General features: G+C 34.3%; 1 protein-coding gene and 2 pseudogenes across 1 annotated transcript; all 3 read right to left on the bottom strand.

Annotated features, from left to right (window-relative positions):
- Positions 1-473: 473 nt before the first annotated feature.
- On the bottom strand, positions 474-1411 carry LOC112674922 (olfactory receptor 6C3-like; annotated as a pseudogene).
- Positions 1412-6663: 5252 nt separating this feature from the next.
- On the bottom strand, positions 6664-7602 carry LOC112663067 (olfactory receptor 6C1-like). The gene has a single exon (XM_025451664.3). It carries the CDS (start codon positions 7600-7602, stop codon positions 6664-6666), a length of 939 nt encoding a protein of 312 aa, XP_025307449.3.
- Positions 7603-16473: 8871 nt separating this feature from the next.
- On the bottom strand, positions 16474-17406 carry LOC125754768 (olfactory receptor 6C3-like; annotated as a pseudogene).
- Between the last annotated feature and the right edge of the window lie 683 nt (positions 17407-18089).

The raw sequence follows: 18089 nt of genomic DNA, 5'->3' as shown, positions 1-18089 counted from the left end.
TTCTAATCTTTTAAAATATTTGAGTAGATATTTATATTTTATTCTCAATCTCCTGGTGATTGTGTTTATTTGATTTCATGGATATGACAAATAGAATTACATTTTTCTACCAACATTCATGCCTATTACTGGATAAGAATGAAAAGTTCAGAAATCTGCATCTATCCTGACAATCTTTCTATCAAACTAAATGCTCAGTGTCTCTTCAAAGGCAAACCACTTCCATTCAAAACCATAACCACGAATCCAAATGTATTCCTTCATCTAAATACATTTGAATAAAACACATGAATGTACAGAAAGTTCTGGAACGATATTCAGTTTATCAAATTTATTGAGTTCAATGACTGGGAAATTTTAATATGGGAATGAAGAAAAAGAGTAAAATAGATACTCTAGTAAAGGAAACGGGGTTTTGAGAAAGTGTGAATAGTAGCATCTACAAGAACTTCATTCTTTTAATGGCAATACTTTCATTTACTGGAGAAAAACAGAACCTTTTGGATAGTATCCTTAAAGGCTTGCTTTACTTGCTGATTCCTCAGGGTATATATAAATGGATTCATCATAGGAGCAACAGAAGTATTAAGAATAGCTACTCCTTTGGTCAAGGATGCCTTTTCTTTTGCAGAGGGGTTGGCATACATGAATATGCAGCTTCCATAAGAGATGGAAATGACAATCATGTGCGAGGAGCATGTAGAAAATGCCTTTTTTCTCTGACTGGCAGATGGCAGTTTCAGAATTGTTCTAATGATGAACATGTAGGATAGAATTATTAGTGCCAGAGTGAAAAGCAGAATCACTATTGCAGAGTAAAAACCAATCACTTCTAGGAGCCATGTGTCTGAGCAAGATAATTGCAAGAGGGGAAAATAGTCACAAGCAAAGTGATCAATGACATTGGAGCCACAGTAATCTAACTGGAGGAAAAGAATAATTGGCGGGAAGATATTTAAGAATCCTGCCAGCCATGCACAAAAGACAAGTAAAATGCAGACTCTTTTGTTCATGATAGTCGTGTAATGCAAGGGTTTACAGATGGCTACATAGCGATCATAGGACATAGCAGTTAGAAGATAAAACTCAGTTATGCCCATGAAGATGAAGAAAAACAACTGAGCTGTACAATTATTGTATGAAATAGTTTAGTCTCTGGTGATAATTGTGCCCAGAAATCTAGGAATACAGACGGTTGTAAAGGATATTTCTAATACAGAGAAGTTCCTGAGGAAAAAATACATAGGGGTCTGTAGATGGGAGTCCACCAAGGTGAGAGTGATGATGGTCAAATTTCCAGTGACACTGAATATGTATGTGAGAATTAAAAAGAGAAAAATCACAATCTGAAACTCTGGTCATCTGATAGCCCTAGAAGAATGAACTCTGTGGGTACTGTGTGGTTTTTCATTGAGGATCCTTTCTTCCCCCCCTTTAGAATGGAAAATGTATGTGCCCTATAGGACATAAAAAGTTAAAACAGTATTGAGGTTAGAGTATAGAATCTTAAAAATATCCACAGTGATGAGTAATCTATGAAATCCAAAAACAAATGTTTTCCTTCAGCAACTGTCCAATTTCTACTGGATCTCACATTTAGTATTATCTGAAGTTAAATATTGATCTCTTTTTGCTGAAAATACACTATCATGGGCCATGGATAAAAATATATCTTGTGCTGACATTTAAGTGGAAGCTATTTCTTCTAGTGTTTCTTTAAAATCAAGCCTCTAATTATTCTTTACAATATTTAGCTCCTTTTATAAAAAAATGAAAATATTTTAATTGATTTTTATTTCCCCCAGTTATAAAAACTAGTCTGGATTATGAATAATCTAAATAAAGCATTTGAAATTTTACAGGGGTTGTTTAGGCCCATCTACACATTCTGTATTTTGAGGCCCACATATTTTAGGCAACTTTCACAAGGTTAAACAATTAGACACCACAGTAATCATCTCACTGTGGAACATGCATGTTTATGGCAATGTTTTACTGGCATTCTCTCATGAATCACTTTCTAAAAGATTTGATCGATGCTATCACTCTCATAATTTTTTCCTTTTTCTGATAAAAAGGCAGAAGAACAAGAAGGTAATCTTCTATTACTAAATTAAATAATTGCCTAAAAATACTTTAATTCATACAATGCATACCTTTCTTCCTTTCTCTCTTTCTTTACAATATTGCTATGGAAAATCAATAAGTAGATGGCCAAAATAACATTTACTGGAAAGCAGATATCCTTCCAATAGGGAATTTAAAAAATAATCCTATCTATAATAGAATATAATTTCAAATTAGAAAAATGAACAGGGATCCCTGGGTGGCACAGCGGTTTAGCACCTGCCTTTGGCCCAGGGCGCAATCCTGGAGACCCGGGATCGAATCCCACGTCAGGCTTCCTGCATGGAGCCTGCTTCTCCCTCTGCCTATGTCTCTGCCTCTCTCTCTCTCTCTCTCTGTGACTATCATGAATAAATAATAAAATTAAAAAAAAAGAAAAAAAAAGAAAAAATGAACAATCCAAGATTTATTTCTGTGTTCCTGCTTTAGGATTTCATTAATAGTCTCTTGGTAGTAAACAATTATTTAATTTTCAATGCTGAAGGGGTTGTAAGTCCATAAACATGTATAAACATGGTTTTTAAAAATATTTGAATAAACTGAATATATATATTATATTGAAGAATAAAAAATTTACTTACTTCCTGATTCTTCTTGATGATTTAGTCTCAAATTTTATCATCTGATTTGCCTAAATTTACATAATTTCAGAACTGGTAAATCAAGTTAGCAAAATATTTGATTTTTATTTTGCTCTCAGAACAAGTGTGTTGACTTAACTTTTTCTTGGTTCTTTGGGATTATACTTCTCTTTGACTCACAATATCCTTCATTCCTGATACTGACTTTTTTTTGAAAAGTGAAATTCTGACTTTTTTTTATAATACAACTCATTCTTGCTTTTCATCTCTTATTCAAACTCCATGTATAAATTCAGTTATATCTGGATTGACTAGTATTTTTCCATTGCCTCTTTTCATATAATACAAAATATTTCTATATTAAATCATTTTTCTTTCTATTCATGCAAACATTTAAAATCAATATTCTGTGATTCTATGAGTATATATCTACAAAATATGAGTAGTATTTTCCTTAGGTTCAGGGGCTGTTATATTTCCCTGCAAATGCTGCTTTGAAAAATAGAAGATAAGGAATGTTCTTCTCTATGTATGCTACACAAATGGAACTGGACTTACTTTATCTGTGTCTTTTTTGTTGTTGTTGGCCCAGGGGAATTCATTAAGTAAATAGAGTACCAAGAAGAGGAATAATTAAAGATAAAGGTGAATCATTTTTACAAATATTGATTAAAAAGTATAAGAAGCAAAAATATTGAGGTAAATAGGCAAATATACAAACAATGTGATATTGAGTGTATGAAAGTTTGATTTAGAATTTCAGTCTTCTGTGATTATACAAGGAATCCATTTTTCTCCCGGAAACTGGACTTGTCTCAGTAGAATTAGCATACTTATATCCTTTGAATGTTGGCAATCTAGGAAGAATTCTTTACCAGAATGAAATGGTGGAAAACACTACTGTGGATTTCTAGTATGACTTGATTGTCTTCTGAAATGGACAACCTATTAAAGACTGATGAGAAGGTTTATACCTGTATTTATATTTGTGCATATGACATTTTCTCATATTGAGAATTTTTGTGAATCAATAAAATAAATATCTGGAAGTCTGGCATTGGATATTTTTAACTAGTTTATTTCCACAGTTCCGTCAATGAGAGGTGTCACTTTTATTACTAGAAGAATAATATAGTATAGAGGTATATATGAATCTATATGTACATAAATATGTAATATAATGTTACATTTAACAAATTATCTTTATTTTCCTCACAGTTATAAATGTGGACATAAAACATGTGTGCATTTAATGCCAGAAATGCAGATTATTTGCAGTAGTGAAAAATGAGAATATTAGATAATGGGACAAAAGAAAGAAGTGGGAAAGGATGAACAAACCACTAGCTCACACATGGGACAATACATAGACACCATGTTGAATGTATAACTGATACACATTAAAATAAGCATTGAAAATATTTATTCACTATTTCAGTAGAGATAGTAAAACTAATTTTCTACTTAGGAAAATTCTATTCCTTTGCCTTTATTTTTGTATCCAAATAGTGAATCTTTTCATATTTTATTCTGAGCTTTTCTTGATTACCAGGCACTAACCATATACATATTACCTCATTTTTTTTCAAGCAAGCCAACAATACAAAACCCTCTAAGGTCAGTGCTATTCAGGTAAAGAAAGAGTCTGGGACAGAAAGAAGTTAGTTAAGTGTCTATCTGGTGTCTATCACTTGTGTATTTGTGAGCAACAAAATCTTTATTGATTTACTTACAGGAAAAGAAATGAGGTTCTATCTCACAAAGCACTGCACTTCATTTGAAATAGCTTTGTTTGTTTGTTTGTTTGTTTGTTTTTTGAAATATCTTATTAGACATGTTTCTTCTCCATATCTTTCCTCAAACTTCTAGATGCTGAATTGTCTCTTTCCTCCTTGATCACTCTCTCACTTTCTTTCTACCTTTACTGTTTTATTCCTAGTTCCTAATAGCTCTCTAGCTTTTCTCTAGGCCTCCTAATAATTTAATTTTGATGAAGACTAATTACAACTGTTAGCCTCTTATCCACAAGCTAGTAGGACATCTGATTTTTTAATAATGTGCCAATTACCTCCATGTATTCTGAGGTTGATGAGTGCCTATGTTTTAGGTCAATGAACTATTGTTCAGGCTACCAGGTTTCACTCTCCTCAGACAGTGGAGGACAGGTTTCAGTTACAAATAAAGTTTTGCTGTAACATGTTCATAATTTTAAAAGTTTATTAAATCAAATTGTTAGGGGATCCAAATATATTAAGATTTTCTCTAAATCGACTCCTAACTCTGGGAAAAGAACAAGGGGTAGTAGAAGGTGAGGTGGGTGGAGGGATGGGATGACAGGGTGACGGGCGCTGAGGGGGAACTTGACAGGAACTTTTGTGTTATACTACATGTTGGCAAATAAGACTCCAATAAAAAATTTGCAAAAATAAATAAAATAAAATAAAATAAAGATTTTCTCTAAATCCTGAACTCACATCATATTTTTGAATAATTCCAGTGTGTATTGCTAATTATTTTCAGTGGTATATTATCCTCTCTAGGTAAGCCTCCCACAAAATGTCTGGCTGACCTCCCATTTACTGATTACCATCATCAAACTGAGCTATTATTCTATTTGAATTTATAATATCAGAAGTGTATCAGTTGACAGATGATGTTGGCACCTCATATATTACTAGGTGTAACCCAAATAATTATAGGAATCTTTTTGGGTGGAAAAAAAAGGTTTTGCATCATAGGAATTCCTATCATTAGAAAGATCAACATGGGGCAGCCCAGGTGGCTCAGCGGTTTAGCGCCGCCTTCAGCCCAGGGCCTGATACTGGAGACCCAGGATAGAGTCCCACGTTGGGCTCCCTGTGTGGAGCCTGCTTCTCCCTCTGCCTGTGTCTCTGCCTCTCTCTCTCTCTCTGTCTTATGAATGAATAAATAAATTAAAAATCTTTAAAAAAAGAAAGCTCAACATGTAAACCTTAACAAAAAGTGTTATCATTAACTTCATGAAAAGTCAGTACACATCAAATAAATTGATTCTTACATAGTTGTCAAAAGGCCTAATGTAAAATAAAAGAAAATGAATGCCAAATGCTTTAGAAAACGTTCAATTATTTCTTTGTCATACACAATGTCTAGTTGTGATAAAATGCACATTTTATTTGAACACTTTTAAAAGCTAGCTCAGTGTTATGTACATTATTGTATGTGTTTTATTTCTTCAGGCTTTTTTAAAGAACTGGTATGGTATATGTGGTAATTATGGAGTTGAAGAAATAAGGACTACTTCAAGCTTTCCCTAAGTAACTGTGTCTTCATACTTGTGTTTTAAGTTGAGAAATTATATGGCACAGAAAATTTTAAACTGGTTAATGAGAGATGCTTCTTGATCTCTCAAAAAATATGTATAATTACATCATTCCTTCAGTTGTACTGTTTTTATATAGTTACTAAGTGTGCTACAATATGGAGAAGATAGTGCCTGTAATCTCCCAATAAGACTGTCAAGCATATTTATGGTCCTTGTAGAGTAAATTAAAAATAATATTAAACATGACAATATTTTCTGAATTTCTAGAAAGTGTTTTCCTGATTAAATCATAAAACATTTTCTCTTGTATTCTTGTTCTTTTCCTAAGATTTCTAAGATTTCTGTTTTCTAAGATTATTGTGGAAAAATTGAAATTTAAAAATAGTTAAAAGAAGGAAATGAGGCCAGTCTCATAGTTATAGAGTGGAAAGACTAGTTTAAAGGAAGGGAAATGCAATGAAAAGGGAGTGGAATTTAAATGGAAAATATATATATGTATTCAAATATCCTCAACAAACTGCTGGCAATAGAAATATAAGCAATGAAATAGAACTCTAGTGAGGCTATGTGGGTATTAGACTTTTGAGAACTATGGTTTTTATTTACTTGCTCTTCATTATGCCTCTAATTTATGACAGCGCTTTTATTTTTTCATTTGCTTGAGAAAAATACAATCTTCTTTGCCCTGTCCAGGAAGGCTCGCTTGACTTGCTGGTTCCTTAGGCTGTAAATAAAGGGGTTCAGCATGGGGGCTACCGAGGTGTTTAGCACAGCAACTCCCTTGCTCAGAGACACTCTGTCTTTTGCTGCTGGGTTAATATACATGAAAATGCAGCTGCCATAGGAGATGGAGATGACAATCATGTGGGAAGAACAGGTGGAAAAGGCCTTTGTCCTCTGACTAGTAGAAGGAATCCTCAAAATTGTTCTGAGGATATATATGTAGGACAGAATTATTAATGCCAATGTGAACATTAACGTAAAAACAGCACAGGAAAAACCCACTATCTCTAAGAATCTAGTGTCTGAACAAGAAAGATGTAGTAAGGGGAAATAGTCACAGGTAAAATGGTCTATAACATTGGACTTACAATAATCAAGCTGTATGAACAGCATGAGTAATGGGAATATGATTAAGAATGAAGCCGACCAAGAAGCAAAGACAAGGAGTATGCAGACTCTGGGATTCATGATGGTCATGTAATGCAGAGGTTTGCAGATGGCAATGTATCGGTCATAGGACATGGCAGCCAGAAGGCAAAATTCAATGACTCCCAATAAGATGAAAAAAAAGAACTGAGCCATGCAATCATTAAAGGAAATGTTTTTATCTCCTGTAATCAGGGTGCTCAGGAACTTGGGTATGCTCACAGTTGTGAATGAAATCTCAAGTAAGGAGAAGTTTCTGAGGAAGAAATACATGGGGGTCTGGAGGTGGGAATCCAGCAGGGTGAGGGTGATAATGGTCAGGTTCCCAGTGATGCTGAGCATGTAGGTGATAAGCAGAAAGACAAAGATCACCTCCTGAAGCTGTGGGTCATCTGACAATCCCAGGAGAATAAAATCTGTTATTTCTGTGTGGTTTCTCATTTTTTTTCCTTTTCTTTTGTAATCTAGAGGGGGAAAAAACAAGTAGATTGTAGAAAAGAGGATAATCCATGGATTGTTCTGGAATTTGTCTCTAGAAATAAACATATTATGCCCTACTGATTTAATTTAGGATGTCTTTAAGACAACTCAATAAAAGCAGGTAAAATGTTTTAAAGTAAGATCTTACCATATGTAGTACTGTTTTACAGAGAATGTTTCTCCATAAAATCCTTATTTCACAGAATGGAAATTGAATCTAAAAAGTTTTTTTAAAAACTTTATCCAAATCACGTACCCTAAATTCACTTCTTCTAGGAGTTCACTTCTTAATGGGAAACTACTTGTCCTTTTTCCAACGACAATAAAAGTGTCCTATTTCCTTATTTCTGTTGCCTAATTTCTTGTGTTATCATTTACTACACTAGTGTAATATAAAAAAGACAGATCTGTCAGGAAAAAGATCACTCAAATGGTGAGGTCTCCAAATTTTGAAAGTCACTGAAGTTAAATCTTTAACAATGTGACAGATTTCTGTTTTCACTCTGCCTCATATTCTCCTTTCAACCACCTACTCCTCGTCCCAAGCCACAGACAATGAATTCATTGACAAAATGTCGTCAGGTACTAGGGAGTACAGAATATGAAAAGCCAGAGCAGAGATTTAATACAATGGATCTGTATATTTCATGGGCTAAGGAAGTAAAATTGTATGAATATCTAAAATAAACATTGTTTTTTACAGAACGTTTTTTCCTTCAAAGTTTTTTTGCATCTAAATATTGTTTGTATTCTATTTTCTATCCTATATTACATTTTTATATTTTTCCTTTTATTTATATCAGCATTCACTTATAGAAGCTCTATTTTGTCAACACCCTGGAGAAATCAATGAAACAGCACATGAAATCCATTTATTTTCTCTTCATGAATAATAATAATAATAACAACAATATATTTTAAAGTGAAGCTAAAAGTTCCTTCAACAAATTAAACCAGTCTGTTATCTGATCCTTTATTCTGTGCATTCTCATTAAATAGTAAATTTTTGAATTCAGAGTCATGAGAGAAGTTTTGCAATAGAATATTTAGTTTTAAGATGTAGAATTGCTGATTTGTAGCACATAATGCATTATAACACTGTGAAATTTAAGTTTTTTTCTCTTACATGCCTGAGCCTTCTTTTCACTCACTTTACTGTTTAGCAAAAAATATTGTTGTCGATTAAGTTTAGGCAAATTCCAGCTAAGATGGATAGTTCTAACACTACTGGGGAAGCATGTGAGATTCACAAGAAACAAACATTTCTCTTGCTATTTCTAAGGGACTGGAGGAAACAGGCTGAAGAGCTCTTACAAGAGAAATCAGACATTACAATGACATATTTTGTAAAGAAACTTATGGCAATTCAAGTGTATGATGGATATTTCGATCATAAGAGTCATTGTTCTCAATAAATAACCCTCTATAATTAACAGCTGTGTGTAGGCTCTGATCTCTCAACAATTTCTGTGATGTTTTCAGTAGAAAAATGAAATATATATCTGAGACTTTAAAATATAATTTTAGGCTTTCCCTCCTAACTACTCACCCACATTTCTTTTTTTTTCAATAACATGTAAGCTATGGTTGCAAGTTTAATGTGGCCCCTACCCCTTTTTGTTTCAGTGAAGGCTAACCCATCCTGGATATCTTATTGTTGAATTACCTGTGTGGTTAAGTGAAAGTGAATTTATCTATTTCATGAATGAGTGTTAAATGAAATAGCTGATATGTGAATGAAATAATAAGCACCAACTAGTTATTACACTTATTTAAATAAATGCCTTTTAGGACACTTCTGCCATTTAATATAAATTTTAAGAGTGGATGGCCTTGTAGAGAAAAGAACAATTTCATTCTCTGAATCATCCAATTTAAAGTGCAACAGTTTAAGAAGATCTATTAAGGATTAAGAAAATTGCTTTTCCTTATTTTTTAAAAAATAATTGGAGTAATGTTAAGAATCTCCCTAAATTCTGCAATATAATTGGAAACTAACTTTATCATTCTGCATTTGCTATGTGTGCTGAGATCTCAAGTTAAAAGTCCTAAAAATAGTTGTGAACACATATGTCCTCAAGATATAATTTGCACCCACAACATTAACACACAGTTTTCCAATTCTCTATCTTTCTCTCTCACTTGATAATCTTTTTCTTGAGGTTAGGTCTATATGTTAGGCTAATTTGTCAGAAAAGAGAGCAAAATTCTGATTTAATTTGATATCTTCATTAATTATTTGGTTTGTACCAAGTACTATTTTTCCCCATGGAATGACGCATTCTGTTTATGATGAAAAAAATGTTTGGTGACATTTAATCTCATGTAAGAACTTCATAGTGATTGAATATAAAAAAATCTCCTAAGAACCAATGTAGATTTTTTCAGATTATTACCTTAGCAATGCCTTAGAGTATTCTTAAAATTAGTTCAGAATGCAGTTTACCTGAGGCCTCTGAAAAAAAATAAATGACCTTTGCTTTTTTTCCTATTAGAAAATGAATTTGAATTCCAAGTCAGATCAGAGCACCAACTGGTATGAATAGGAATAATGAAGGAAAAACAGTAATCACTTAAATCACATCATAATCTGTAGGTTTTCATAAAGATGTTCTCCTTATATTCTGATTATCTCAGTTTGTTAACTATATATCTATATTTGCAGGTAACTTTCAACTTAAAACAAAGGAAAGGAATTTTTATAAAATGCATGGCATCAGAACTTATTTTATAATGTGTGGTATTATTGGGGCAACTTGTGGGCTTTGAATTCAAAGAGAAATGGATTAAAAATGCAACGTAGGGGTGCCTGTGTGGCACAGTGCATGTGAGCTCTTGGTTTCCGTTCAGGTTGTGATCTCAGGCTTGTGAGATCAAGCCCTGCCTTAGACTCTGCACTCAGTACAGAGTCTGTCTGAAATTGTCTCTCCCTCTCCCTCTGCCCCTCCCCATTGTTCTCTTCCTCTCTCTCTAAAATAAAAAAAAAATCTTTTTAAAAAATATAACTTAGCCACATTATAGTATTATGACTTTATACAAGTTTTGGGTTTTTTAAAAGATTTTATCCATTTATTCATGAGAGATACACAGAGAGACAGAGATACAGGGAGGGAGAAACAGGCTCCCTGCAGGGACGTTGATGTGGGACTCGATCGATGCTCAACCACTGAGCCATTCAGGCGTCCCTATACAAGTTTCTTAATCTCTCTTTTAATTTGTTTTTTTTTATTATTTTAAGATGAGAATAGTATATCATGGAGTTATTTAGGGCTAATATAATTATAAGTAAAATTAAACTATACAACAATATTATAGCATATATTTTTAGACAGCAGTTACTAACTACTATCTTGATTATTCCCAAAAATAAAATAAATGATCACATTTGAGGAATATAGCCCCACTGCAAAATAACAAAAATCATGCCCTTATCTCTACCTTTTTTTGATGACCCTATGTTAATTTGAAGAAACTGGCAATGAGAGAGGTTACATGACATAAACAAGATCATATAGCTACTAAATGGTAGAACTGAAAGTCTAATTTTCTGCCAGGAAATGAAGCATGGGCTACTTAGGAAACCTATATACTGTGGGGGAGATCAAACTCAGAGAAAATAATTTTCTGAAAATTAATAAAGGAATAAATTATTATGAAAAACAGGAAATGTAACATGTTCATTCTTCATAACACTAGGTATACGTGGAAAGAAATAGCAACCCTAAATTATTCTATAATAGCTAATGAAAAGTTAAGAACTAATGAATCAGTGCTAAGAAAAGGAAATTTTTCATTGGTTTTGGTTTTATAATCTTACCTCTGTCATACAAATGCACTGCATCAGCTGGTTGAAATGATACAAAAAGCACATTGACAACTATTTCAGTTTTAGGTTAAGAGATTCAGTATTCCTAAGAATCATTCTCAGTACATTTGGAATTACTTTATTTCTATAGCTGATATCCTATTACACATTTTCCATGGTAGCTATGGGAGCAACGATAGTGAAGAGAAGTTTGAACTGGAGTTACTTTAAGCCTTTCTGGACAAGGAGTCTATGAATTTTCCCCTGCATAAGGCACATGTTTTATCTACCGTATAAGCCCATGTCTCACGACAAATACTCCAGTGAATAAAACGTGCCAACGAGGGCCTGGAGGAAAGTACATAAGGACTATATGAATTTGCATCAATATTGGAACAGGAAACTTTTGGGATATCACCCAAAGAAATAGAAAGGGCATAAAAATAAACCAGAAGCACATGGAATATTTTGCAGACTGTCTAAATGAAAAAATAACTAAATGTGCAAAGCCTTTGGGAGAGGTCTCCTGACTATCCTAAATCAAGATTTCTCTGAAAAATAGATGCCCCATTTCTTGTCTTGCTGAGTAAAATACTGGAACAACTTAATCTTATATGAAAACATTTCAATTTTATCATATACTAAAATGTTTCCATAAAAATGATTTTATAAACCATTAATTGTCAAATAAATAATTCAAAAACACCGAATACAGAATATTAAAAAGAATGAGATAGAGTTCAGTGCTCATGGATTTCCCATTGCAAGTCACCAAAAAAATACAGATTAGATACTTATTGAACTTTTCAATCTTTTCCAAGAATCACTTGAAGTCATTCTCCCATAATGGTAATGGTGCTAATTCTTGAAAATCATCTACTAATCAGAAGGTCCCTTTCCATTTAAAAGATGTGCTGGGTTTAACCTCATAATTAATGGAAGTATATCTAGGAACTTGGCAAGATTTTACAAATCCAATTTCTTTCTATCTCATTTAAGAAATGACAAGAAAAGAAGTCTGTTGACTCAATCACTATTTTTCCTTCAACAAATATCTTTCAAGGACCTACTATCTTTAAATAGTATACAAAGCACTGAGGATAAAATGGAAAAAGATAGATATGATTCCCACTGTCATGCAAGTATCAAAACTCAAGGGCAAGCCAAGGAGAGAAAAGGACATGAAAAATGTCACATAATAATTGGCAAAGTCCTGGGGTGCCTGGGCAGCTCAGTCAATTAGTGTCCAACTCTTAATTTTGGCTCAGGTCATGATCTCATGGTCCTGGGATGGAAGCCTGCCTCAGCTTCTGTGCTCAGCGTGGATTCTGCTTGGGATTCTTAAGCCTCTTCCTCTGTTGCCCGCCCTACTCATGCTCTCTCTGTCTCTCTGTCACTCTCTCTTTCTCTTTATTTTTTTTCTTTATGATAGTCATCAGAGAGAGAGAGAGGCAGAGACATAGGCAGAGGGAGAAGCAGGCTCCATGCACCCGGAGCCCGATGTGGGATTCGATCCCGGGTCTCCAGGATCGCGCCCTGGGCCAAAGGCAGGCGCCAAACCGCTGCGCTACCCAGGGATCCCTCTCTTTCTCTTTAAATAAATAAATGAAATCTTTTTTTAAAAAGAGCAGGCAATGTTCTGAAAGATATAAATAAAATACCTGACTCTCAGCTCAGAACTTTTTTTTACTACACCAAGCCATTTTCTAATGAGGAATATTACACAATTATATCAAGTCATATATACTACTGATCTCATTATTCTTTAGCCATTTTTTGGATATGAATTTATACAAAAGTTTACATTCAACATTTTCTAATTTTTCTCTTGGATCACATGTTCATCAAAAGTTGTCCAAAAATAGTGACTCTTTGCTTGTTAAATATTCTAAGTTATTTCTGATTCAACCATAGTATTTAATTAAAATTGTTTGATATTGATCTAATTGTTCATATCACAGCTAATCAGTATAGCAGTGTATCTATGAAAAGAGCTATTTTAACAGGTATCTTTAATTTCTATTAAAGTTTCAAGTATACGAAATTTTGTTACTTTGGGGCTTAAAAGATATTTTTAGTCTAATATGTAAGTACCTATAATATATACGAATATCAGTGGGATGTAGTATATCATAAGGAATTTTTTAAAATACAGTCTTAGATCCAAAACAGATAGGTTCAAATTCAAATATTGCTATTTAGTCATGTTGCAAGATTGGAAAATTGTTAAAGGCCTTTCTTCTTTTCTAATAAGTATTATCAGTGAATTTGCCATTTTTAAAAAATAATTAAAGAAAACATAATAGTGAAGCCCTCTGTCTCCATAAGAAGGAGTTTCTTGAGACAGATGAATACCCATGCAAAGGACATATAGAAATGTGATGGGCACTGAGGGGGGCACTTGATGGGATGAGCCACTGGGTGTTATTCTATATGTTGGCAAATTGAACACCAATAAAAAATAATTTATAAAAAAAGGAAAAAAAAGAAATGTGAGGTAAAACAGAAAAATAATGTGTTATGAGAGTGTGACACCTTTGGTTTCCAGCTCTGCATGTAAGAAGTCACAAGTCACCACTTGGGTCTACCAATAAAAAAAAAAAAAAAAAGAAAGATAAACAGCCTGAAAATCAACTCTTTTTGGATCCTATTTTTTAATTTTTTAAAATTTTATTTTACTTATAATGATAGGCACACAGTGAGAGAGAGAGGCCAGAGACACAGGCAGAGGGAGAAGCAGGCTCCATGCACCGGGAGCCCGATGTGGGATTCGATCCCGGGTCTCCAGGATCGTGCCCTGGGCCAAAGGCAGGTGCTAAACTGCTGCGCCACCCAGGGATCCCCCTTTTTGGATCCTTTGAGCAGAAAAATCACTGCCCTCATGATTGAAAATCAGACAACTAAGTACAAAAAGTGAAGGTTTAAGAGAGCAGAGGCTCATAAGTAGAAAATGCCCTAGGGTCTGGTGCCAGAGGAAGAAAACCTGAAGTAAAATGTATGGTTTGTGAGGCTAAGTGGGGAAACTCAGGGAGTCCACATCATGATATTTGCTTCTAAGAGCTCAACAGGATTCAGAGGTGGAGTGTCAGAGAAAAATCACCTCATGTTTCTGTCAGGGGAGAGAAAAAGGGACCATTTTGAAATACATGAGAATGCTGTATTCTTAAGAGATCCAGCCCTCACAGGAACCTAGATGACCAGAGCCTAACCTGTTGGGACACTATCAGAGCTGAGCTGACCTTGGACAAGGAAATACCCAACTCCAGAATCTTCTAGCCTTCCATGTGGGAGAAGGAAAATACCTGACTCCAGCTCACACTAACCTTCCTGTTCTGCTTAAGTGGGGAGAAAAAACTGAGAAACAATTAATGAAGTTCACCTCCCAGAGGCCCAAGCTCACTAAGAAACTGAGCGCTGACCTTAGGACTAGAGAATGCTTCACCTCCCCCCATGCCTGACTACCACATTTCCAAAGGCATACTTGCTGTGGTTCTTTTTACCAGAGCATCACATGTGGGTGTCAAGAAAACTGTATGGGCATAAAAAAGGGAAAAAAAACACTCTTTTTGAAGAGGCAGAGAACCAGACATGGCAGAGGTGTGAAAATGATGAGACTGGACATTTGAAACAATTATGATTAATATGATAAGGGCTCTAGTGAAGAAAGTAGACAGAATGCAAAAACAGAAGGGAAGATAAACAGAGGGTTGAAAATCCAAAAAAAAAAAAAAAAAAAGAAGAAGTAAAGAATTCTTTAGACAAAACAGAAATTAAGTATATGTGTTGTCAGTATCCCAGGTTTGAAGGAAATGTGAAAAGAAATGCTTTAAAGAGAAGCAAAATAGTACAGTTCACAAAGTCATATCTACATAGAGTAAGAAAGAGCATTGCAGAAGAGAAACACATTTGTTTGTTCACTTAGGGCAACTGACAAACTCTAGGTGACTGTGGGCTGATGAGAAAAAAAATCTGGATGGTGAGCTGTTACTTCAAGGACATGAGTTAACACAGACAAAGAACAAGCAAGAGATTACAAACTCCATCAGAGAAACCAAAAGAAGGCAAAATCTTGTCATTGAGAATATTCACATGGAAGTCTGAGAAGATATATTCTTGCAAAAGGTTCAAGAGGTCCCCAGAATTTTGTGGACTGAAGCCGGACTCAGAGGTGATGGTCTTCCTCTGCACAAATCCAGTTTTACAAGACTGTGAGACAAGGTTGTTTTTTCAAATGCATACATATCAACATAAAGATACAAGGAATGTCAAGAAGCAGAGGAAAATGGTCCAAAGAAACAAAATCTTCATTAGCAGACTCTAGAGAAATATAGATACATCTGACAAATTACTCAAAATAACTGTCATACAGGGGCTCAAAAATTAGAAAAGTGACAGGTGTTTTAGTTTTATTGCATTTGCTTCAAATCTTTAACAGATATCAATATTTTTTCAAAAATGAGAGAGAAATAGAAATTCTATAAATAGTACTCAATATCATGATCGATATTTACCTCGTAATATGCACTAAATTTCGCAAAATATATTATGCTCTGTACTTAAAGTGTAATTCACAATGACTTAGGATTTCTAAGGACTGAATTTAATATACAATAGTATAGGGAGTATAGATTTTTTAAATGTTAAGAGATCACCAAAAACATCTGGAAAATTCACAAGAATCACACATGAATTTTGAAACTATAAGGGACTTTAGAGACGTTTATTAACAAAATTAACACTATTTTTTACATTGTGCTATACAGTATGCCTTATAGAAATACATTTCATTTCCATAAAACTTTGTAGGAGAAATAAAGCTTTCCATACTTTACAATATGTCAATAAACATGTATTGGAGAAACACGGGTATGGAAGTAGAAAAAATGGGTGGGCACCTATTAAATAATTACAAAGTGGCATATAAGAGACTAGAAGAAGAAGCATACCAACTTAGATATTTAGGAATGTCAAGATTTTACCTAGTTACTCTTTAGAGTGTCTTTTTTTTTTTTGCCAGAAGAAATGTTTCATTTACTTGAAGAAAATACTACTTTATGGACCATATCTTTGAAAGCTTGTTTTACTTGCTGGTTTCTCAGAGTGTAAATAAAAGGGTTCAGCATGGGGGCAACAGAAGTATTGAGAATAGCTACTCCTTTGGTCAATGATGCCCTTTCTTTTGCAGAGGGATTAGCATACATAAATATACAGCTCCCATAAGAAATGGAAATGACAATCATATGAGAAGAACATGTGGAGAAAGCCTTTTTCTCTGACTGGCAGATGGGATTCTCAAAATAGTTCTGATTATATACAGATAAGATAAAATCACCAAGGCCAAAGTGAATAGCAAGGCAACTAAATCAAAGTAGAAACCAATTACCTCTAGGAGCCACGTATCTGAACAAGACAGTTGTAAAAGGGGAAAAATAGTCACATGCAAAGTGGTCAATGACATTGGAAGCACAGTAATTCAGCTGGAGTAGAGCATAAGGGGTGGGAAAATGGTCAAGAACCCACCGAGCCATGCACAGAGCACAAGTAGAGTGCAGACCTTCCTGATCATGATGGTGGTGTAATGAAGGGGCTTGCAGATGGCAACATAGCCGTCATAAGACATGGCAGTGAGAATGTAAAATTCCATCACCCCCATTAAAATAAAGAAAAACAGCTGGACTGCAGAGTCGTTATAGGAAATAGTCTTATCCCTGGTGATAATTGCCCCCAGAAATCTAGGAATACATACAGTTGTAAATAAGATTTCTAAGAAAGAGAAGTTTCAGGAAGAAATACATTGGCGTCTGTAGATGAGAGTCCACCAAGGTTAGGGTGATGATAGTTAGGTTTCCAGTGACACTTAGTAAGTATGTGACGAATAAGAAGAGGAAAATCACAATCTGAAGGTCAGGATCATCAGAAAGGCCTAGCAGGACAAACTTGGTGATCACTGTGTGATTCATTTCTTTCTCTCTCTCCTTTTTTCTTTTTAAAGATATTTAGGTGGCAAGAGTATTAAAGGGAGGAGATGGAATGTATAATTCATGATTATCAATATCACCACCATTGATACAATTGTAAAATATATTCTATAATCCATGCTCATCTTAATTTCTTTGTCTGTCTTGTTTGCATTTGATTATAATATGTATTTGCATGTTCTGTCTTATTTATTGGTTGTCTTATCTGAAATATTGCAGTTGATGTTTAGAAATTTTCATGCAATTACTCACATCATTGAAAAATGGTAAAATCAGTACTTCTTGCTTTATCCAATTTATGTACTTCGTTGTATTTTTGTAGAAAAATTATGAAAATACGCACCTTGGAGGAGGGGGCAAGATGGCAGAAGAGTAGGGTCCCCAAAATAACCTGTCCCCACCAAATTACTAGATAACCTTAAAAATTATCCTAAAAATCTATGAATTTGGCCTGAGACTTAGAGAACAGAAAAAAAAAAAATAAAAAAAAAAAAATAAAAAAAAAAAGAAGACCAGCTGGAATGCTACAGTGAGAGAGATTGAGTTCGCGCTTCTATCAAGGTAGGAAGACGGGGTGGGGGAAGAATAAAGAAACGAAAGGCCTCCAAAGGGGAGGACCCGCGAGGAGCCGGGCCTAAGGCCCGGCGCGAATGTCCCCAGGACAG

This window comes from Canis lupus, unplaced genomic scaffold, assembly GCF_003254725.2.
Source record: "Canis lupus dingo isolate Sandy unplaced genomic scaffold, ASM325472v2 SANDYSCAFF107, whole genome shotgun sequence".
NCBI classification, from domain to species: Eukaryota; Metazoa; Chordata; class Mammalia; order Carnivora; family Canidae; genus Canis; species Canis lupus.
The sequence above is the reverse complement of the archived record's forward strand: the minus strand, read 5'-3'. Positions and strand labels throughout refer to the sequence as shown.